Source organism: Tachypleus tridentatus, chromosome 8 (assembly GCF_004210375.1).
Source record: "Tachypleus tridentatus isolate NWPU-2018 chromosome 8, ASM421037v1, whole genome shotgun sequence".
NCBI classification, from domain to species: Eukaryota; Metazoa; Arthropoda; class Merostomata; order Xiphosura; family Limulidae; genus Tachypleus; species Tachypleus tridentatus.
Genome location: NC_134832.1, coordinates 50,641,829 through 50,666,649, shown reverse-complemented (window position 1 = coordinate 50,666,649; position 24,821 = coordinate 50,641,829). Strand labels below are relative to the sequence as shown.

Here is a 24,821-nt window from a genome sequence, read left to right as displayed (position 1 = left end):
ATAATTAAAGTTTTATTCCAGTCTCCAGGCAACAATCTAAGCACGTTGCTGTTGAACTGACGTTTAAAATAAAAATGTAAGAATGGTGAATAGAATGTTACGTTTTGGATCGGCATATTCCAGTCGTTAGGGCACCAGGATCGCAACCTATGGGTCACGGGGGTAGAATCCCCTCACCGAACATGTTCGTTCTTTCAACCGAGAAGAAGTCATAGTGTGACGGTGAATCCAACTATCCGTTATTAAAATGATAACCCGAAAGTTGGCGGTGGATGGTTTTTGACTAGCTTCCTTCCCTCTAGTCTGTGACTTTAAAATTAGGAAGAGCTAGCACAAAGTTTGAATAAATAAACAAATAACGAACTCTAGCATTGATGTGGAGAACTGGATATTGACGGATCCCCTACACATTCAAGCAAAACGTACATACCCAGCGAGCCATTTTATCTGGATCGTGTTCTTGGAACACCATATTTTAGTAAAACTTAACCAAATATTCAAATACGCATTTTTAGCCTGTATTGCATCGTATCTCACTGCAACAAAACTCTGTAGTATTTCTTGAGTTAGGCCCGGCGTGGTCAGGTGGGTCAGGGCGTTCGAATCGTCATCTGAAGGTCGTCGGTTCGAATCCCCGTCGCACCAAACATTCTCGCCCTTTCAGCCGTGGGGGGCGTTATAATTTAACGGCCAATCCTACTATTCGTTGGTAAAAGAGTTGGCGGTGGGTGGTGATGACTAGCTGCCTTTCCTCTAGTCTTACAATGCTAACTCAGGGACGTCTTGTGCAGATTGCCCTCGTGTAGCATTGGGCCAATTTCAAAAACAAAACAAACAATTTCTTGAGTTTTACAACTGTTTTTATTTTTATTCTACCAGTTGTAATAAACAAGTTTTTTATTAAATCTCGTAATCAGGTATTTGGTGAAAACGTTTTCAAATCGCACCAGACAAAAGACAGTTGTGATCAAGGCGTTGTTTATATCAGCAACTGCAAAGTGTAACCATTTTCATTTTTCCCTTTAAAGTCATCCACCAATTAAAATTAGAGTTTAATAGCACACACACTACAAATATTAAATGTCTGTGTGTGTATGTGTGATTAGAAATGTTGCAAAAATTACTAGGAACAAATCTTGAGGACATAATAGTGGTTTTATTTCGTGCGTTTTAAAGCTATATTGGTAAAGTTTGTTCTGGTACTAATAACTCCAACCCGGATTCAATTAGTAACTAGTGCTTTAAAACGCCTGAAACAGTTTCATCCGTACATTGTAGGGAACATGATTGTTGTATCATTACTAATCAGAAGATCACGTGACAAGTTAACACGTAACAGGTTTTTTTTATAACGTATTGACACCATATCTTTTTCATTTTAAAGGCTTGTGAAGGTCACCTTGGCTTTTAAAAGGTTAAAGAGTTCAAAGTGAATCATCTCGTGCCTCTTTAGGTTTTCCTTTGAGGTAATTGCAAATGAGGTCTCATTATAAGTGTGAAATAATAGTATACTAACACTTCCATGTCTAATGTGGAAACGAAGACATTGATAACTGGATTATATATGTTCAGCTCTCCATTGGCTCAGAGGGGAAATTTGAAGGATTATAACACTAAAAACCGGTTTCTGATATCCGTGATGAGGTCTCTGTCTTGGTCAAGATAAAACCCTTTCCTCTGTACCATTATGTGAGATCTGATAACGATAGGTTTGTGGATGCGTTTAGCGTGTCTGATGTTATTGTTTATCCGATAAACTCGGTTAGTCACGTGCCTGCAAAACTTCTGAGAAGATAGAAGGTTTCAGACGTTTCTCGAAAATTAATCTGTTTTCCAGTTCATGTTAAAGAAAGTCCTTCTAACCAAACACTGAAGAAATCTCGCCAATATTTCAACCTGTGCGTATAGCGAAGCACAAAAGATATAAACTAATAAAGTTGCGGTTGGTCCCAAAATATGAAATATGGAAAAATATCCTTCCTTCTGATTACAATGTTTGAAAGGGCGCACTTTTTTTTTAGACGTAGTGTAACAATAGTTTTAGTAGGACAGTGTTTTGTTTTCAATTTCGCGCAAAGCTACACGAGGGCTATCTGTGCTAGCCGTCCCTAATTTAGCAGAGAGAAGGCAGCTAGTCATCACCACCAATCGCCAACTCTTGGGCTACTCTTTTACCAACGAATAGTGGGATTCACTGTAACATTATAACACTCCCTTGGCTGATTGGTGCGACGAGGATTCGCACTCGCGACCCTCAGATTACAAGTCGAACACCTTAACCCACATGACCTTGCTGGGCCTAGTGTATTTTTTCTTATAGCAAAGCCACATCGGGCTATCTGCTGAGTTTACTGAGTGAAATCGAGCCCCTGATCTTAGCGTTGTAAATCCGTAGACTTACCGCTATACCAGTGGGGAACAGGACAGAGCGAAGAAGGTGAGTGGAATATGTCTTCATATAAAACAACTTTAGTGTGATACCAGATGTCGATATATATAAATCCTTCGCGATGTCAGATGTTCTGATTTGAAGATAAGCTATAGCCCAACACAACCTGCTTAAACGTTTTTTTTTGCGTTTTTTTTGGGGGGGAGGGTTTAAGAAAAAAACTAAACCACGTACTCACGTGCTGCAAACGGATCGGTTAAGATGAAAGTTCTTTGTACTTTACAAAACGTTCCCGGATGTCCTTCTAACTGTCAAGGTCAGAGTTATGAAGCGTGCACTTTAGATGCATGAAATGACTCAGGGATAAGACTTTCGTAACACCAGAATGCAGTTCTTTTCGAAACTTATCTTGAACGATTGAGAAAGGCAGAGCTGTCTTCAGGTGGGATAACTTTCTGGACAAAAAAAAAAATTATCTGGTGGCGAGTTTAATCCCGAATCTTGAATTCTCGTGCGTTGTTTATTCTAGGTCACACAAAAACTCCCGCCTTCAAATTAAAAATAAACCCGATATCTATTTTGCGGTGTCGTTTAGACATTTCAAGTCCAGAAATTTATTTACTAACGCTTAAAAAAACGTTAATTAGGGACGTGAGTTAACGAAAAAGTGAATTTATAAGCACGTTATTGCTTACGTGGAACAACTCACCACTGTTGATCTGAAATCCATGGTTGGCGTCCCGTTGTGGCAGAAAATAAAAAAAAACGACTTCCGCAACTTGGAATCGCGGGTACTATGACGTAATGTGTTTTTCTTTTTCCAGCGCTTTCGAATTGTTCAGAATCCATAATATATTTTATTTTCCCTAATTTAGCATTGTAAGACTAGAGGGAAGGCAGCTGGTCATCACTACCCACCGCCAACTCTTGGGCTACTCTTTTATCAACGAATAGTGGGATTGACCGTCACATTATAACGTCCCCACGGCTGAACGTACGAGTATGTTTGGTGTGACCGGACTTTTATAAAACGCTCGAGTTTTAGGTCTCGTGTGAAAACCTCTGCGACTTTTGTATGTAATCCTGTGTGTTAACTTTTAACCAGAAAGGTACCTGGAATCAATTTTTGTTGTACTAAGGAATTATTTTCAGTTTAAATGTATAAGACAAGATATTGTGAGGATTTAGAAAGTCAAAGAATAAGACGGAATACGGAAGAGAAAAACTGTGGACTTTCTTGACTGAAGTAGTTTTGTTTCTGAGAAACTTAAATACGTATTTCATTAAAGTGTTGTCATTATTTTGTTATAGTGATCGCGTATATTCCTGTTTGTTTTGTTTTGTGTTTGAAACAGAAATAGCTCTAATTATTTTTTACTACATATTTTTATTCATTAACTTGACCAAAGCTCTTTTTCATTTTTTTCTCGTTAATGACTGCTTCTCTCTTTACTTACATGTATATATTGATAAATTTCTCGGGAAACTTAAAGGAGAAAATACAAAACCATAAATAAAGTCGATGATAGTGCCATCTCACGGTATAAAGAAAAAGAAATAATAGCTTTGTTTTCTGGTTTTCTGAGAGTTCCTCCTGCGGGACAACAGTAACCATACTGACTTACAAAAGTCAAAATAGGGAATTGTTGTTGTTGTTTTGAATTAAGCACAAAGCTACACCATGGGCTATCTGTGCGCTGCCCACCACGGGTATCGAAACCCGGTTTTTAGGGTTGTAAGTCCGCAGACCAACCGCTAAGCCACTGGGGGGGGGCAAATAGGGAGTTAAATCTTTTACGGAGAATACGGTAGATGGAGTGATGTGGCTGGCTTTACTATAAAACAAACAAAAACTCAAAGAAAATTTTAACATGACTTTTTTGCTTGAAAACAACAAAAGTTTTCCAAGCGATTTTTGTTTTGTTAATCAAAATTTCAGGTAATAAAAATTAAATATTAATTTCCGCAAATGTCATTTTGGTACGTAAAAATGCCAAGAAAAATAAACATCGATTTATTGTTAATTTTAGTTATAACGAACAAATATAACTCAACAAATATTTCATTTTTCTTGATCTCTGTCAACTGCAGAAAATTGTGGGAAAAGGAACTCACGAAGCGAACGAAAGAGAAAACAGCGCCGCCAAGTGAGACAAGTGATTTTATCCGTGCGATAAAAGGTAAGTACACATAACTTTGGGTCGAGCGTGACCTAGTAGCTAACGTGCTCCAATAATGAATCCGAAAATTCGCGATTTGCGACCAATTGCCCCCAAAATGCGCTCCGCACATTGGATGGATAGATCACATACCAAAGTAAAAATTAAATTTCACTACTAGGTCAGAGAATAGTAGCTTAAGTGTTGGCGGTGGGTACTTTTGAGTAGCTTCCTTCGCTCTAAGATTTTTCAGTTTAAAATTAGGGATGGATATACATAGCCAGGCCTTTATTAGGCTGTAAGTTAAAGTTCTGTAACAAATATGTTAACCACGTGGCTATTCCATTGTAAAGCTATAGCTGGTTTTCCACTGTAAGCTCACGAAATGTATTTAGTACAACGGGTGTATTGGGAATTTCATATCACAATCTTTGTAGAATATTGTTGTTAGCTCCAGTAATCTTCTTGTAGTTTAATGGAGACAATTTGTGTACTATAAACAGGAAACATGTAATAAGGAGTAATGCTGTGTGTACGTATCTTATAGTAAAACCATATCGGGCTATCTTCTGTGGCCATCGAGGGGGAATTGAATCTCTGATTTATCTTTCAGACTTTTCTAAAGATTATTTATTTGTGTTTTTATCAGGCTTACTAAACACATCTTAAATAAAACAAAGTGCAGTTAATAGTTAACATATATCAGTGTCACTGCTATTTTAACAAGATATTTGTGTCTTAAGTGGGACTCATGATGCAAAACAATCAGGTTTCGAAACCAGTGGTGAGTATGACATATTTTGTAGCTCTGCATTAAACAAAAACAAACAAACACAGTGGTCAAAATATTTATTAGTGTTAAGTGTTATAGGGCAGGAAAGCCCATGTATCAGATATGGACACAACAAAAACTAATAATAACAAATTCAGTCTGTTTTGTCTCTAATTTAGAACATAAACAGCTCGTGGTAGGTTCATGTGACAAACAAGATTTCGTAGCTAAAAGATTTAAGCCTGGCTGGAAAAACAGGTTACAAGGCTACTCTCCTTCTGAGACAACTTTGTAAGACAGTTTTTATGATGTATCCTCTAATAATCTGTGCTCATGAGCAAAGGCACTGTAAGTGTTCATTTTGTTTCAAGTTACCAGTTATAGTGTTTCTATAGAAACAAGCAACTACCAAAGTAATAACTTCAACAAAATAAATAAAACAAGCAGGAAACCAATAAACTGATTTACTTCCCTTAAGTACCATACAAAATCTCAGAGCCATGATGTGGTTAGATTATTTGAAGGCATGTAACCAGTGGGATTTCTAATATAATAACTGAAAGTTTAGAAATTTACAATTGATACAAAAAAGAAAGAGAACTCTACAGTAAATAGATTGCAACAAAGAAAGTAATTCCAGGTTTCAGATAATATGTTTTGGATTTTGTTAGCTTTAGAAATTTAAAAGTTGTAAAGCAGAAATTATAGTAGCTAAATGTTACAATTTTTTGATAAGACTAACCTTAAAACTTCACTGTTCTCAAACTATTTGAGTTTAAAAATAAGCAACAGACATGTACAAAGACCAGATATTTTCATCTGTGTTTTCTGAATAGATGGGAAGTTGAAATTTTTCTACTCTGAAATAAAATTTTCAATTTTAAAAGTGTTAATAAAATTTATATAAAAAAAAATTAAAAATTTGAGCATTTCTTTTGTAGTTTATATTGTATCTGTTTAGAGGGAGAAGCGGGTAATGTTTGAAAACTTAAGGCAGGCATGTAGCTCTCTTTATAATCATGAGGTCCTGTATAAGTAAGTAGTAACACAAAAAGTAATTTAGAATGTATAAGAGTGGTATTCAAATGCAAGTAATAAAGTAATACCACCCTAACCAACAATTTTATGGAATTACAAGAGAATGATTGTCACATGCATTTAAAAAAATTAATGTTATGTAGTAGTTAGTCTTTGGAAATTCTTAAAACTGTTTAACACCTTAAAACTTCCCCTTGTGGAGACTGCCAAATAAAACTGATGGTCCAAAGATTTTGAGATGCTTGTTAAAATGTTCTGGGATATTTGTAATCAGTATGATATTATGGTCAGGGTCGTGTGTAATTCTGTGATAAAATACTTAAGTCCTGTCTGTTGACTTGAAGTTCCCTTGTATATTTGGTCTGGCATGGCCAGGTGGTTAAGGCACTCAACTCATAACACGAGAGTCGCGGGTTTGAATTCCCGTCACACCAAACATGCTCACCCTTTCAGTCATGAGGTTGTTATAATGTGACAGTCAATCCCACTATTTGTTGGTAAAATAGTAGCCCAAGAGTTAGCAGTGGGTGGTGATGACTAGCTGCCTTCTATCTAGTCTTGCACTGCTAAATTAGGACTGCTACTTCAGATAGCCCTCATGTAAATTTGCACAAAATTCAAAACAAACACACAATTTATGCATATTTACTCTTATTTAAAGGAACTTTGTAACTTTGGACAGTGACATACTGGAAAAAAAAAAAAACCTGTTTTGTTTATTACTAGTAAATTTTGTTATTTTCGTGCCATTGAAAAATAATTTTGTTTCTCTCTTCTTCTTTGTTTATTTTTCAGAGGTTTCTAAAGAAAATCAAGGAACGATCTTTGTCACGTCGCCGAGTGTGTAGGAGAAGAATACGAAGTAGTACTAGTCAGGAAGATTCAGAATTAAGTGAAGGTGTAGTACTAGTCAGGAAGATTCAGAATTAAGTGAAGGTGTTAACATTTGTTTATTTTAATTTAACTACTACATGAAATAAAAGTAGATAACTACCAATTCTGTAGTGCCTCGCTGGTACAGCGGTAACTCTACAGATTTACAATGTTAAAATTAGTGATTCAATTCCCCTCGGTGGACTCAGCAGATAGCCCAATGTGGCTTTGCTGTGAGAAAAAACACACACGCCAGTTCAATTAGTAAAAGGTAAAAAGATTCTTACACAATATAGTTATCATAGAAAACTTTAATTCAACATTTTCTAACTCAAAAATACTTTAGAATTGGTTATTTTATCATTTTGTAACATTTTTTAAATAAAAAATTGGAGAGAAAATTTAAAAAATGTTAACACTTGTTTGCATACAGCTTTGAGGGGAATCTCTTGTAAATGGTGCAACTTTAAATTATTTTCAAATTTTCATTCCATCCCAAAACATTGGTTTATAGATAAATAAACTATCATATTTTAAATACATAATTAAACATTTTCTGTTTCTTTCCTTATTTTTATTATTACAGTTTTTCAATTCCACCCTTTTATAATGTCACAGCATGTAGTCTGAACTACAATGAAGAAAAGCATAAAGAATATAGCTACAAATAAGGTTTGAATGCCATTAGATGGAGCATATTATAAACTGTTTCCATCAGTGTGAAGCAAGTAAAATATTTAAGCAGAGGTCCTCAGAGATGAACAGAGGAATCTTGTGAAAAGTTTAGTAAACATAAAACTAAACTAGAGATCTGATACTTTTATTTTTAGTTTCTTTAGGTGTGTTTCTCATTGTTAAAAGGTGTTTTTTTGTATTAAATTATATCTGATTGAAAGCTATGAAAAGTTTCTCTTACGACCAGACATTAGTTAAATTTAGAGGGTAGTGAAGGTAACACCAATATATTATTTTGATTCAAATCCTTATTTATTTTGTTAGGTTTATTGTATGTAAATAACACAAGTAAAATAACTTGATGAAACTTACATGAATAGATGGCAACTGCCTGTTGGAGAAAAACAAGTGTAGATGATAACATTTGGAAAGTCTTCCACCTCTCGTCTTCAGGTGGAAGACTTCAAAATGTCATCCTCTACACTTGTGATTTTACAGCAGTTATCGTCCATTCAACTAAGTTTCATCACAAATACTCTGTCTAAACAAACAATCAAAGAATAGTAAAACAACGTGTTATTTTGTGAAGATAGATTGGTCAAGTCTAAGAATATGGTTAGCAAACATATTTTTAACTACTCTGACCACTGTGGTGGTGATACCTTTGTTAAAGTTCATGATTGTAGGTTATGAATAAATCTTTGTAATAGAAAGAGCCAGAAAATTTGAAAAGTATTAATTACTGAAGAAGATATACAACAAATCTCAATAAAAAATGTATTTATTTTCATTATGATTGAATATTCATATCTTTTATCAGGCTTGCAAAACTGTGTCAATAAAGCACCAACTATCTGTACAAATGTAGCTGTTCTGTTTTCACAGTTTTCAGAAAATATTTACAGGGTCATCACTGTGACCAGTTGTACTTGGGCACAGTTTATAATTTGTCAAATTAGCTCTTCTGAGCCATTAGGTTTAAATGTTTGTGCTTTAGCACAGATGTGACACCATTTAAGAACTTTCATGAAATTGTATTTTGTAAACATGAAAATGTAATTATATAAAGCTGTATGTTTGAATTTGGGTATTTGTCTGTAGTTTGCACTAAATAGTATATAAGTGATTTGGAAGTCAAGATAATGAAATTTCATATCCAGAAGTACTTAAAATATTATAATTGTAAATTATTCATAGTGAAATGGTAAAACACCCTTTATGTTAAAAATGTAAAACTGTAACAGTTATGCTGTACAAGATAGTGATTAAATGCTAACAAAGCTTTGTATAAACTTAACGATAACCACGATGTCACATTACATTTCCCAGATAAATATTCTTCAAGATTTTAATACATTTCACCATTTCAACTTGTGACTGGTTAGATATCTCACAATAATGTTAATATGATATTTTTATTTTAAAAAAAAATTTCAGGATTGGTAATTTTCAATTTTGTTTGTATAAAATGCATCTTTACTATAAAAAATATTGTCTGGTCATTAGTAACTTAAGTGACACAGATTTTATCGTATCATTATTATTTATCTCAGATGCATTGCATGGTATTTTTAAATATTGTAAGAATATATTTTAAAGTGTCTAACAGATTGTATTATTTCTTTGTTTTTCCTTGTCACATTTTTCAGGTTTATTTCAGTAATAACTTTATATTTTTTCATTTATCTCTTTGTTATGGATATTTAAATATAAAACTTTGTAATTTCTCAAATGTGTGTCAAAATTCTTTATCATGTAAATTAGGGTTTCCCAGAGTGGTTGATATTGATCCCCTTGGTTTGGTGAGACAGTAAAGGGGTGAATAAGGACTTAAGTGTTGATAGGAGGACAGAAATAACTCCTGTGCTAAAGTTGGCCTATGCATCTAACTGCTGTATGACTCTCCAAGTTTGTATGTTGTTAAAACTGCAATTAGTCATGTAAATGGTTGGACTTCTGAAGAGACAGAGAAATAGGTTTAATGTTAGAAACTTCAGGGACTTAAACTCTGAACCCTACAGTCCGATATTCATCAGGCAACTTTTAGAGAAAATTAAAACCTCATTCTTTTTCACATTTTATGTTTCCTAATGATTGCATCATAAAAGTTGATTATATTTTGAAGTTTCACTTCTAATTTATGTTCTAAAAATTTAAGAATCAGTGACCGCTTTATAAGTTTGTAAAGGGGTCAGCATCTCAAAAGGCTTTAGGAAATCCTGATATTATTTTGGTACATTTAGGTGTATGGTATACGACGTACTTGTGCTGTTTATGACCTCCAAGTTCTTATCATTCATGTTCTATGTAAAGTATAAACTCAGTGGCCTTTTTTTAATCATTTCAAACCAGTTCATGTGTTTGGTCGAATAAACGTACGACACAAAATTTGTCATTATCAATTGCTAACTAATTTCTGTGTGTTATGAAAACAATGATTCAGGTCACTCTGAGTCAGACTTAGAAGAGAAGAACAGTAGTGACACAGCTAGTTGCACCAGTGGTAGTATAACTGAGCATGGAGTCGAAGAAGAAGAGTTGAGTGACTACGGTGAGCACAGTGGACTTAGTGTTGAGAGTGTCACGAGCACTGCTGTTGACTGCAATGGAAGACTAGAAGAAAACTTGACCAGTAATAAGGCAGTTCTGCAAAACGGACTTGATTGTATTAGCAAAAGGTAATAATTGTTAGCATTGGCAAAAATATACAGTTTCTGAATGAAGGTACACAAATTCTTGAATGGCTATAAGTAGGCAAACTATGGCAGCAAGCGTGATAGTTAAGTTTTCCTAAGACCAAGCTCCGTAGCTCTTAGCCATATTCAGTTGTATAAATGATAATTTATAGAACTGGAAAATTAACTTGATTAATCAATATAATCAATTACCTATGAGTATTTATAAATTATGCCATATAAAATAATTCATTAATTGGAGTTACTGTAAAATCAGTTGGTGTTGCAAAAGTAATCAGCTGATGAAATTAGTCTTTCTTATTTATTACTGTTTTCAGTTATTCCAACTGTCCAAGTCCCATGTTATTATTAAATTCCACTAAGTTTAGTTTAGTTGTTTTTTTTATAGTTTACTGAAAACTGTAGCTGTTACTGTAAACAGTAAATAGTTTTTTTTTTTCAAATTGAACACTGATAATTACATCTTTTATCTGAGGTGTGCAAGTCTAAAGAGAGAGGAAATTTATTTAAAATTAAAATATTTAATTATCAGAACTCAGTAGTCTTGAAAACAGATATTTTAAATTACAAGAACATTTCTCTGTGTCTGTAGCACCACATCAGTATCACTAGAAGATAAAGATAATACAGAGAATGAACACTCATCAAATGGAGATGTACAGAGTAAATCTGAGGGAAGTAACTCTGTTTCTGGAATAGTGACTCTTCAGTAAGTTTTATTTCTGATTATACTATGTAACATAAATTTTGTTCCTGGACAGTATGTGTTATTTCTTCATTGCTTATGTTGTAAAAGTACAGAAAATGACCATTATTCCCTTTGAATTTTGCTTTTGTGACCTGGATAATGAAATTAACCTATTTTCTATGTAAAATGGGCCCATTTGCACATTTTCATTTACATGAGGTCTGAATGAAACAACATATGAATCAAGATTTATGTGTATTTATACTAAATTTATATCAGAATGAACACAAATGTTTAGAAGTGAGTAGATTTTCAAGATTTGTGACTGTAATATAAATCACTTTCACGTATCAGCCCCCAAATATAGTCTCCCATTGTGTTTTTGTTATATGCTCCCAGGTCACAAAAGCAAAGTTTGAAGAGAAAATTAGGTCTTTTCCATTTACTTTAGGCACAAGCAATTGGGAAATAACACTTTTTGCCCAGGAACAAGAAAAAGTAAAAATTTTGTTACATAGTGTTATTTTATGCTCAGATTGATAAAAATAAGTGTCTGGTATTTCAGTTTTAAACTCTTTAGTTTTGTATAATATTTTAATATGATGAATGTTTTTGTCAGTCTTTGGATATAGCCAACACCAAAATATCTTTTTGAGTAATATCATCCTAAATATAGGTCTCTAGTGGAACAGGAATTGACACCCTCAGTAGTTGAAGTCATTAAAATCATCAACCAAGAAGGACTTTTGCCGGGTATCAAAGTTGTTGCTGATTGGCTAATCATCAATAGTGACATTATTGTAACTTATGGAGAGGTGATTAAAGCTGTTACTTTGTTTGTTTAAATTCTGGTATATTTATGTTAAATTGTAATTTTTTCTGGAGTGTTATTATCTTACCACAAGTTATTTTAAACTGTGGCCTTCATATATGAAAACGCTAATTTTGCTTTAAATAACCAATTTGTTCTAGCATTTGATTTATATAGATATGTATGACTAATTGCTATTTGCTTATTTGATATCGTATGGTAATTTTATATGGAATCAAACTTTTGATATACACTGCTGGCCAAAACCTTAAGATCAGTGAACATGAAAAAATATGCATTTTGCATTGTTAGACTCAACCACTTATTTGAGTAGAGCTTCAAAAGATGAAAATAAGAAAAGGGAAAATAAAAATAAAAAACTTTTTAGCATTTAATAGGGAAAATGTGAACACTATGAAATTTGCCTAAATACTAGCTGGTCAAAAGTTTAAGACCATACAGAAATGAAGCGTTAATCGGTAAACACGTAATGAAATTTAGTCATTTGTGTTCAAGCATTAGCATTGTCAACATCTCCCACTGACATCTCCTGTGTTACATTGGGTAAAAACATGGCAAAGGCTAAAAAGTTGACAGAGTTTGAAACTTAGCAGAATTGTTGAGCTGCAAAAGCAAGGTCTCAATGTTGCAAATTTCTTAAAAGACCCTGAAAGATATAGAACGAGAATTTCAAGTGGTTGGGCCAAGAAAATTTCACCGGTGTTGAGCAGTGTTGATGCAGAATGTAGATCAAGAACAATAAGACGGCATCTGTGAGAGAAAGGCTTTGAAAACCATAAACGTCTTCAAAGGCCATGCCTCCTTCCACACCATGAAACAGCTCAGTTAAACTTTGCTGAGAAGCACCAAACATGGGACCTAGAAAAGTGGAAGAAGGTTTTGTTCTCTGATGAGAAAAAATTTAACATGGATGGTCCAGATGGCTTCCAACGTTACTAGCACGATAAGGATATCCTGGGGTACTTTAAAATTTAACCTGGATGGTCCAGATGGCTTCCAACGTTACTAGCACGATAAGGATATCCTGGGGTACTTTCTCCTTCCAGTATTATACAGGGGCATCAAACAGCAGCTGGTTACATTGGCATGTTGGAGAGAGCATCCTTATTGTCCATCTCTAAATGTTATTGTGTTATTGACTAGTTACTGGTGTCCATCTCTAAATGTTATTGTGTTATTGACTAGTTACTGGTGTCCATCTCTAAATGTTATTGTGTTATTGACTAGTTACTGGTGTCCATCTCTAAATGTTATTGTGTTATTGACTAGTTACTGGTGTCCATCTCTAAATGTTATTGTGTTATTGACTAGTTACTGGTGTCCATCTCTAAATGTTATTGTGTTATTGACTAGTTACTGGTGTCCATCTCTAAATGTTGTTGTGTTATTGACTAGTTACTGGTGTCCATCTCTAAATGTTATTGTGTTATTGACTAGTTACTGGTGTCCATCTCTAAATGTTATTGTGTTATTGACTAGTTACTGGTGTCCATCTCTAAATGTTATTGTGTTATTGACTAGTTAATGGTGTCCATCTCTTTTTCATAACTGTTTCTTTGTACACTTCTCTTTTGTTCTTTTTTTCTGTTTCTGTTATAAGCATTAATGATAAACCAAAAATTTGAATTTGATGCCGACTGAAGAAATGTGTAAATATTATGATAAGACAGTTAAAGAGTAAGTGAATATTTGTTTGAAACTTCCTGATGAAACCATAAACAACAGAAGAGTTTTGGAGAAATCAGCACATAGTTTAAGAGATATTAATATAAGCTGTTGACCTGCTGTTTTCACAATCGTCAAGCTGTAGCAGAAAGAAAACTAACACAGGAAGTTTTTGGCTGACTTGTATGCACCATTATTCCAAAAACTGAATTGTGAATTTTTTATTAACTTTAGAGAAGTATTGAATTAATTTCATACTTCTGTTTTATGTCATTACACAAGAAGAAACCTTGCACTAATTACTGAATGATATATATGTATATATATAAATGTATGTGTGTGTGTGTATAGTTTCTAGACAAAGATGATACTTGTTTAGTTTAGTGCCTGGGTTTTAACAAGCAGAATAAATTACTTTGTTTTTATTTAACCTGTTAAATTTTACTCAGGTATTTGTTGTTTTCAAGAGTATTTTTTAGTGCTAATCTTTTGAATTAATTATATTTCTCAGGGAGTTGAGCAACCTGTAGGTCAAAGAAAACAGATGATGCGGAACATGGCTCATCTGTGGTTGAAGGTAGGAATGTTGTGCAAAATATATTGTTCATGACTCTATAGTATTATTACAAATATAAATATATGTTAACTGTCTTGTGTTGTATAAAGCATATCAGTTTATGTTGTCAATTTTTTATATATTTTTTGTTCTTGTTTGCAAATTCTACTTGACTAATATTTTAATGTTAGTGAATTTTCCTTTAGTATACAAATTTTTTAAATGATGAAACATATCAGTAATATTTTTTTGATTCATATGTCTAATATTTCACTGATATGAGTATGTGGATCTAGGCTGAAGTGAATGATTTGGAATCTAAAGTAAAAAAAGGAGGATTTCCCCAACTTTCCCCTTATCTGGTTCCTGACATTAGCTCCTTCTGTCAACATTTGGCATTGTTAAAGCAGCTGAGATTGTCCAAGAGATTTGTTATTGTTGTGGCATCTGTTGGTAAGTACATTCAGTAGCACAGTTTACTTCTACTATTAGTTTTTGCTTCGTAATTAATAAATAAAACTGAAGGTTATAGATACTCTTGTTGAGTCAAGTTACTCAGCACAATATGAAAGTCAAACATAGAAAATTGTGTTATTCCCTTCTTACTCAGAGAGGTTGTTCCACTATAATTACTTCTAGAACCTTCTAAATGTGTATTGAAAGTTTTTAATACAAATTTGTATTTCATCTGCTATTTTCTCAATTTTTAACACTATATGGGTGCTGTCTGTTTGACTGGCCTCGTAACCAACACAACAAAACATGATATCTTAATTATCCTTTTCTTCTTTTTAGGATGACTGCAGATTTCAGCAGAAATTACAATTATTTATCCTAAATGGCAACAAGCTTGTAACAGTGTACTTCTGTTTTTAATTTTGTTGGTTTGTTTCTCTTTTATTCATGCTTCATTATAATCTATAGTAACAAAGTGCAGAGATTTTATTTTAAAAACAATTAGGATACGTCACCTATCATCTAACAACATATATTCTTTGTGCATTCCTCAAGGCAACAAAATTCCCATTTACCTTTTTTTTTAATCTAACCTATTAAATTTTTAATTTGTACATTTTAGGACTTTTTGGTTAAAGTTTACACATCTATAAAAAAAATAACATGTTAAAGAAAAAAATTCAACACTTCAGGATTGAAACCTTTTTGATCTTGGAAGCTGATCTTCATCGAACCTAAGTTGGTTGTCCCAAAAATAATTGTATAATTTTCAAATACTCATTCTGGAAATAAAGTTCAAAGAGTAAACCAGAATTACTCATACTTATCTTTCTTTCTAACTTACCTACTTATGAAAAGGTTTAAAACATTTCATTACCTAGTGGAATACTGATATCCTTTTACTAAAATGAAACAAAGACATTACAGTCACGTAGGTCATAGAATGGCTTTTTTATTGGTCATAAATATGTAATGTTAACAAGAAAGCATGAGTAAATAAATAATTTAGAAAGAGATCAGACATTCTTATTTTAATTTCTGGCCTGTTAGTACCTGTAATCAGAGTATCTAATTATGGAATATTGTAACACTTAAAGGGAAGAAAGAAAACCTAAAACAAATAATTCAGAGCTAAAAGGTATTGTGTGACATGTAGAAATAAAGATTAAAAATTGACATAAATATATCCTTTTTTAAACTAATTGAAACTTGAATTGCAAATTATGTATTGATGCCAAGCATTTTTACGTGCATTGACAATAAAGTTGTTTAATTGCATTTTAACTGTAATTCAGTAAAAGTTATGATGTGCACTGAACACCACTATATGACTTGAAACAATAATTCAGAGTTCAATATTCATTAAGTATTTTTTTTTCCTAATTATAAGTGCTTTCTTGTGTGTTGTTTGACACATGTAAGACATGATAGTTTGAATGTGATTTTATTAAAACTACTTTGTTTCCTCACTTGTTATTAGTGACAGCTAGTCTTGATGAACGTAAGAAAGAATGTGTGGGAGTAAGAGAAGCAATTAGGTGGCTGGAAAATGAACTGAGGCATGGAACTAAGCGAATAAGGTTTTTTAGTTTTTTACTGCATAACCTACAAGTAAAAATGTTGTGTTGGAATACAAGAAAATGTCTGCAAAAGTATAATATTTATCCAACCATATATTTTTATATTCAGTTAAAAAAATTAAAAACTAACATGTAATATACGTGTATTGTGTGGGAAAACATACTTTGATTCTGTAACCTCCATTATTTTGGTTAAATAATTCATAGTTTATAATGTTAAAAACCATGTTTTAATACCTGTGATGAGCGCAGCACTTATTGGTAGCTCATTGTGTAGTTTGATTTTAAACACTAACCCGTTACCATACTCTTTGGTTTGGAAGTATAATTTGTCATCGGTTATTATTATTATTATTTGTTTGTTTGTTTTCAATTTTTCTGTGCAAGTTTCATCTATGTTTTTTATTCCCAATCTTGAAAATTGAAAATATTCTTTCCAACTTGTAAAAAAAAAATAATGCCCTACGTCGCGAATAGGAAATTATCTCTATTCTTATACTTGCACTTGTTATTTCAAAATTCTAGGCATAGTTAAAAACATTCTTTATCTTTCAGAAGTCAGACTCCGTTTGTCACCTTGTAATAATTTTCATCTTTCAAAAAAAAAATTAAATTCAATAAAACTATTACTGCTATTTCTTAATATTTTCAGCTGGAAAATGATTGTTATAAGGCAAATATTTTTGACTTAGTTATTACTTGCCATCGTATCATTTATAAACATCTAACTAGGGTTACACTACCTCTTTGTTTATTTCTGTATATAAATATATAATAATAAATAAATTCGAAACATTGTTTTGAATTGGTTTGATAGTATAAAAGGTACTAATATTGTTGAGTTTGTTTCTATGTATAAGTGTAATGATAATTAGGTTTAGGATATTTTCAAAACCTCATTAAAAAAAGAGTAATTTCAAGTAACCAATCTTGGATTGAAGACCAGAGCTTACAAGTGTCTCATCCTGGTCCTCTAGACAGAGGTTGGTGTCAAGGCCGAGAATGTTTAAACTAAGAGCAGTGGCGAGAATTTTGAAGACAAGACCACAGTCAGTAGTGCAGTTTTATTAAATGAGATAAGTTTGGTTTAAAATAGACACTTTTGATACAATCATAACAGTCATAAATAGAAAAGTCTTAAAGAACAGGCTTAATAAGTTTTTGGTCAAAACAAAGATAAGGTTTGCGTCTTTACAGAATATACTTCGTTATAGTGGTACTCAAATGTTTTATGTTACTGCCAATAACAACAACAGATACACAAGTTTTACAAAGTGCAGTCCATCCCAGAATTTGTTGGTTGGAATTTCATCTTAACATCTGATGTACTACAAAATGGGATACTTCTCTTTGACACTGTATTGTGATTATTATTATTATTATTGCTTGCCTATTAATAATAATAGTCAAAAAAGAAGTACCATTTGATAAATATATTTTTATAAGCTATGTCAAAAAAATTACCAGTTTATTACATTTTGTATAGCATTGCCAAATCAATGTGAAAACGTTTTTCTCTAACTTTATTGTTATTTTGAACTAAACCTCTGAAAATTAATGCAAAGAATACCTGAGCACATCCCTGTAATATCAGGACTACAACACAGGAATCATTTTTCAAAGTTCCTTAACAACTATTGCCATCCTTTCATAGGTTTATCAGTGACTTTTGGAAATTTGTTTTTGTTTGTTTTTTCAAATTTAGCTGTTGGTTATTTATTGAAGCCACTTGTGTGCATTTTACATGAAGAGAGGTTAAACAAAAATATTTATTAAATCCGTTTATAATGTGTTTGGTCTCGGTGATCTTTGCCTTTCATTTTTAACACGTTGGACTCTGTTTTTTCTACGGAGAAATTTGAATATGCAAACTTGACAATTTTGGGCTGAATAAAAAAAATAAAATAAAACTGTTCATTTAATTCTGAGGAATTGTTTTTGTGTATGTTTTACTAGGTACAGAGTATTACTAGTGACAAATAGAAGGTTAAATGTGTGTGGTGTTTATCATACCACTCTTACTGTAGAAGTTTTACCTCAGAACTGCTTTCAGTATTGGTAAAGGTAATTCATCTTTCTTCAGAAATTTATATTGATTTTAAAATAGTGAACTTTGGTGTAGATAACTGATTTTTAGTGCAAACTGGGATGCATGAGACAGAAGAGACATATATCTTTGCTTAAGTTATAATTATTATTGCAAGCAGAAATCCTATGCTAAATGCCATTTTCATTTAAACAGTGAGTCAAAATATGTATAAGGTATTTTTAATTGAGTACAGGTATCATACTTTAGTAACTTGGTATTCATTGAGCTACCACAATAAACAAATTCTGTAGTAGTCTTAGTTTTGAATGGATGTCGTAAATAACTTCTGGATACTTAGGTGAGAATCTCTGGTTTGTAACAAGGCAGTTTAAGTTATTGTTATATGTTATATTAGTATTTTCAAAATACAGTAACTTTTTCACACAAATAAGCTGTGAATGAAGTGCTTTTAAGTGAAGGATATTTCTGTCTATTATAAGTAAAATGCTGTTCCTTTCAAATCGGAATTTCAAAATTTGATTTTAATTTGTTATTAAGATCATTGATATTTATGAATATCAAAAACCAAATTATCTATATTTATTGTAATCACAGAAAAATAAGAATAAACAATAACTCATAATAACTGCCTTTGCCTTTAACATTTTTTCGTTCTTCATGTTTTGATACTGAATTTATTTACATTTATACATACACAAGGTGCCTAGTTTGGTAACAAAGTAACATATTTAAATAATGAATGTATTTTGTTCTGTTTTTCTGTGACATTTCAGACATTTTTCAGGAAGTAAATACCATGTGACATAGAAACTGTCTATTTTGTGGTTAATATAAGAAACCTATTTTCTACTGGGTTGGATATTGCTGCAGCATAATACTACTGTTTTTATAGTACACATGAAATCTTTTTAACATTATAGTAATATGTGCACACAAAAAATGTATTTAATTTTTAGAAAATATGAGGCCTTTCCTCTAACGTTTTAGCTTTCTTATTCATTTCTACTGTAGATTTTTTGTTTATTTCATTTATTTCTTACTTTATGTATTGATCAACACTTGCCACAATCAGGTCAAACTGTGAACATCATGATTTTTTAGAGTTACATTCAAGATTTAATTAAACTATGGAGTTATTATGTATGAATAAAGTTGGCATCAAAATTTAATTAGTATTTTATAAACTTTAAGTTCTTAACTTTACAAGGATTTATTTTTAAAATGCAGAGTTTCTTTTGATATGAGAATGTGATACTTGCTTTGCAGGTTTTTCTTCTTCTCTGATTTATTTATCAACTCTCTGAAAAGTACAAAATTTAACATAAATTACTCATTATGATATAGATATTTCTCAGGCAAAACATAATTTTCACAACTTTTTTGTCACTTGTTTACAGAGCCATAAACCAGAAAATCAGAACCACCTTGCAACACCCATCTGTCATATCCTGTCTTACACAAATTGCCAATAGTTCACTTGGATATTTTATACCATATTATTTATAATGAATGGAAAGCCAAGGCTGTAATCTATAAAATGACGTATTTTTGTACATTGTCTGTTTCCATTTTTAGTTTCACATTTGTTCTCACTGGCATCACATCAACAAGCTCAGCTGGATTTTGAGGCTCTTATCACATAGTTACAAAGCCGGAAAAATTATGATAATTATTGGAGATGTGTAATTCATCCATGTAATTTTCCTTTATTTTCTGATGTACATCATATAATAACAATTACTAAGTTAGATGAGGTAAGATAAAGAGAAACAATAATAAACATTCTTCACAAGATTTTTCTTACTGTCATGTAATTTCATATGGTAATTTAAGCTTTGAGTTTCCAAGTAACTTACTACTTGTATGTGATGGGATTATTAGTTGGAGGCAGTTCAAAGGGCAATAAAATTTAAGTAAAAACAGATGTCTACTGTTTTAGTATAAATGTATTTTGATGTTACATGTGAAGTTGCTTGAGAAGGAAACATGAAAAGATAATTTAGGTCAAATTGACCAACCTTGTATGTAGGGTACTGAAAAGTAAATTTTATAATGAAAAGATAATTTAGGTCAAATTGATCAACCTTGTATGTAGGGTACTGAAAAGTAAATTTTATAATGAAAAGATAATTTAGGTCAAATTGATCAACCTTGTATGTAGGGTACTGAAAAGTAAATTTTATAATGAAAAGATAATTTATGTCAAATTGACCAACCTTGTATATAGGGTACTGAAAAGTAAATTTTATAATGAAAAGATAATTTAGGTCAAATTGATCAACCTTGTATGTAGGGTACTGAAAAGTAAATTTTATAATGAAAAGATAATTTAGGTGAAATTGATCAACCTTGTATGTAGGGTACTGAAAAGTAAATTTTATAATGAAAAGATAATTTATGTCAAATTGACCAACCTTGTATATAGGGTACTGAAAAGTAAATTTTATAATGAAAAGATAATTTAGGTCAAATTGATCAACCTTGTATGTAGGGTACTGAAAAGTAAATTTTATAATGAAAAGATAATTTAGGTCAAATTGACCAACCTTGTATGTAGGGTACTGAAAAGTAAATTTCATAATGAAAAGATAATTCAGGTCAAATTGATCAACCTTGTATATAGGGTACTGAAAAGTAAATTTTATAATGAAAAGATAATTTAAGTCAAATTGACCAACCTTGTATGTAGGGTACTGAAAAGTAAATTTTATAATGAAAAGATAATTTAGGTCAAATTGATCAACCTTGTATGTAGGGTACTGAAAAGATAATTTAGGTCAAATTGATCAACCTTGTATGTAGGGTACTGAAAAGTAAATTTTATAATGAAAAGATAATTTATGTCAAATTGACCAACCTTGTATATAGGGTACTGAAAAGTAAATTTTATAATGAAAAGATAATTTTGGTCAAATTGATCAACCTTGTATGTAGGGTACTGAAAAGTAAATTGTATAATGAAAAGATAATTTAGGTCAAATTGATCAACCTTGTATATAGGGTACTGAAAAGTAAATTTTATAATGAAAAGATAATTCAGGTCAAATTGATCAACCTTGTATGTAGGGTACTGAAAAGTAAATTTTATAATTATTGAAAAGGTTTTTAGAGATTACATAAATTAGTAAATTGTCAAATGAATAAAAGTATTTTTAATTTTAACATGAAAGTCACTTTGCACTTGGACTAGTTAATAAAACTACTTGATAAATTCAGAGGCAAATCTTTATTAACAAGTACTTCATTAAAAATATGTATTTTTTATATACAGAGGTCTTGTAATGTTTACTGCCAAATTGTGTGAAAATACTAAAATATTAATAGTAATAGTATGGAAATGATAATGAGTATAAAATGGTACAAACTATTTTATATGGTAAATAGTAATAGTATGGAAATGATAATGAGTATAAAATGGTTACAAACTATTTTATATGATAAATAGTAATAGTATGGAAATGATAATGAGTATAAAATGTTACAAACTATTTTATATGGTAAATAGCAATAGTATGGAAATGATAATGAGTATAAAATGTTACAAACTATTTTATATGGTAAATAGTAATAGTATGGAATTGATAATGAGTATAAAATGGTACAAACTATTTTATATGGTAAATAGTAATAGTATGGAAATGATAATGAGTATAAAATGGTTACAAACTATTTTATATGGTAAATAGTAATAGTATGGAAATGATAATGAGTATAAAATGGTACAAACTATTTTATATGGTAAATAGTAATAGTATGGAAATGATAATGAGTATAAAATGGTACAAACTATTTTATATGGTAAATAGTAATAGTATGGAAATGATAATGAGTATAAAATGGTACAAACTATTTTATATGGTAAATAGTAATAGTATGGAAATGATAATGAGTATAAAATGGTACAAACTATTTTATATGGTAAATAGTAATAGTATGGAAATTATAATGAGTATAAAATGGTTACAAACTATTTTATATGGTAAATAGTAATAGTATGGAAATGATAATGAGTATAAAATGGTACAAACTATTTTATATGGTAAATAGTAATAGTATGGAAATTATAATGAGTATAAAATGGTTACAAACTATTTTATATGGTAAATAGTAATAGTATGGAAATGATAATGAGTATAAAATGGTACAAACTATTTTATATGGTAAATAGTAATAGTATGGAAATGATAATGAGTATAAAATGGTACAAACTATTTTATATGGTAAATAGTAATAGTATAGAAATGATAATGAGTATAAAATGGTACAAACTATTTTATATGGTAAATAGTAATAGTATGGAAATGATAATGAGTATAAAATGGTACAAACTATTTTATATGGTAAATAGTAATAGTATGGAAATGATAATGAGTATAAAATTGTTACAAACTATTTTATATGGTAAATAGTAATAGTATGGAAATGATAATGAGTATAAAATGGTACAAACTATTTTATATGGTAAATAGTAATAGTATGGAAATGATAATGAGTATAAAATGGTACAAACTATTTTATATGGTAAATAGTAATAGTATGGAAATGATAATGAGTATAAAATGGTACAAACTATTTTATATGGTAAATAGTAATAGTATGGAAATGATAATGAGTATAAAATTGTTACAAACTATTTTATATGGTAAATAGTAATAGTATGGAAATGATAATGAGTATAAAATGGTACAAACTATTTTATATGGTAAATAGTAATAGTATGGAAATGATAATGAGTATAAAATGGTACAAACTATTTTATATGGTAAATAGTAATAGTATGGAAATGATAATGAGTATAAAATGGTACAAACTATTTTATATGGTAAATAGTAATAGTATGGAATTGATAATGAGTATAAAATGGTACAAACTATTTTATATGGTAAATAGTAATAGTATGGAAATGATAATGAGTATAAAATGGTACAAACTATTTTATATGGTAAATAGTAATAGTATGGAAATGATAATGAGTATAAAATGGTACAAACTATTTTATATGGTAAATAGTAATAGTATGGAATTGATAATGAGTATAAAATGGTACAAACTATTTTATACGGTAAATAGTAATAGTATGGAAATGATAATGAGTATAAAATGGTACAAACTATTTTATATGGTAAATAGTAATAGTATGGAAATGATAATGAGTATAAAATGGTACAAACTATTTTATATGGTAAATAGTAATAGTATGGAATTGATAATGAGTATAAAATGGTACAAACTATTTTATATGGTAAATAGTAATAGTATGGAAATGATAATGAGTATAAAATGGTACAAACTATTTTATATGGTAAATAGTAATAGTATGGAATTGATAATGAGTATAAAATGGTACAAACTATTTTATATGTGGTAAATAGTAATAGTATGGAAATGATAATGAGTATAAAATGGTACAAACTATTTTATATGGTAAATAGTAATAGTATGGAATTGATAATGAGTATAAAATGGTACAAACTATTTTATATGGTAAATAGTAATAGTATGGAATTGATAATGAGTATAAAATGGTACAAACTATTTTATATGGTAAATAGTAATAGTATGGAATTGATAATGAGTATAAAATGGTACAAACTATTTTATATGGTAAATAGTAATAGTATGGAAATGATAATGAGTATAAAATGGTACAAACTATTTTATATGGTAAATAGTAATAGTATGGAATTGATAATGAGTATAAAATGGTACAAACTATTTCATACGGTAAATAGTAATAGTATGGAAATGATAATGAGTATAAAATTGTTACAAACTATTTTATACGGTAAATAGTAATAGTATGGAAATGATAATGAGTATAAAATTGTTACAAACTATTTTATACGGTAAATAGTAATAGTATGGAAATGATAATGAGTATAAAATTGTTACAAACTATTTTATACGGTAAATAGTAATAGTATGGAAATGATAATGAGTATAAAATTGTTACAAACTATTTTATACGGTAAATAGTAATAGTATGGAAATGATAATGAGTATAAAATTGTTACAAACTATTTTATATGGTAAATAGTAATAGTATGGAAATGATAATGAGTATAAAATGGTACAAACTATTTTATATGGTAAATAGTAATAGTATGGAAATGATAATGAGTATAAAATTGTTACAAACTATTTTATACGGTAAATAATAATAGTATGGAAATGATAATGAGTATAAAATGGTACAAACTATTTTATATGGTAAATAGTAATAGTATGGAAATGATAATGAGTATAAAATTGTTACAAACTATTTTATATGGTAAATAGTAATAGTATGGAAATGATAATGAGTATAAAATTGTTACAAACTATTTTATATGGTAAATAGTAATAGTATGGAAATGATAATGAGTATAAAATGGTACAAACTATTTTATATG

At 30.6% G+C, this 24,821-nt stretch overlaps 1 protein-coding gene across 5 annotated transcripts in view; it reads left to right on the top strand.

Moving 5' to 3' along the window:
- Positions 1-4,607: 4,607 nt before the first annotated feature.
- LOC143222374 (uncharacterized) overlaps positions 4,608-24,821 on the top strand; it is a 34,942-nt gene continuing 14,728 nt past the window's right edge. For 2 of the 5 annotated variants that reach the window (XM_076448823.1, XM_076448824.1), the window contains exons 1-9: positions 4,608-5,332; positions 7,154-7,256; positions 10,350-10,584; positions 11,195-11,311; positions 11,967-12,105; positions 14,299-14,364; positions 14,640-14,796; positions 16,280-16,379; positions 17,357-17,428. In XM_076448823.1, coding sequence (XP_076304938.1) covers positions 5,300-5,332; positions 7,154-7,256; positions 10,350-10,584; positions 11,195-11,311; positions 11,967-12,105; positions 14,299-14,364; positions 14,640-14,796; positions 16,280-16,379; positions 17,357-17,428 — 1,022 coding nt within the window. In that variant the 5' untranslated portion in view covers positions 4,608-5,299. Of the gene's footprint in view, positions 5,333-7,153; positions 7,257-10,349; positions 10,585-11,194; positions 11,312-11,966; positions 12,106-14,298; positions 14,365-14,639; positions 14,797-16,279; positions 16,380-17,356; positions 17,429-18,335; positions 18,444-19,826; positions 20,158-24,821 lie in introns of those variants that run through there. The other 3 variants (XM_076448822.1, XM_076448825.1, XM_076448826.1) reach the window with 3 other exon arrangements.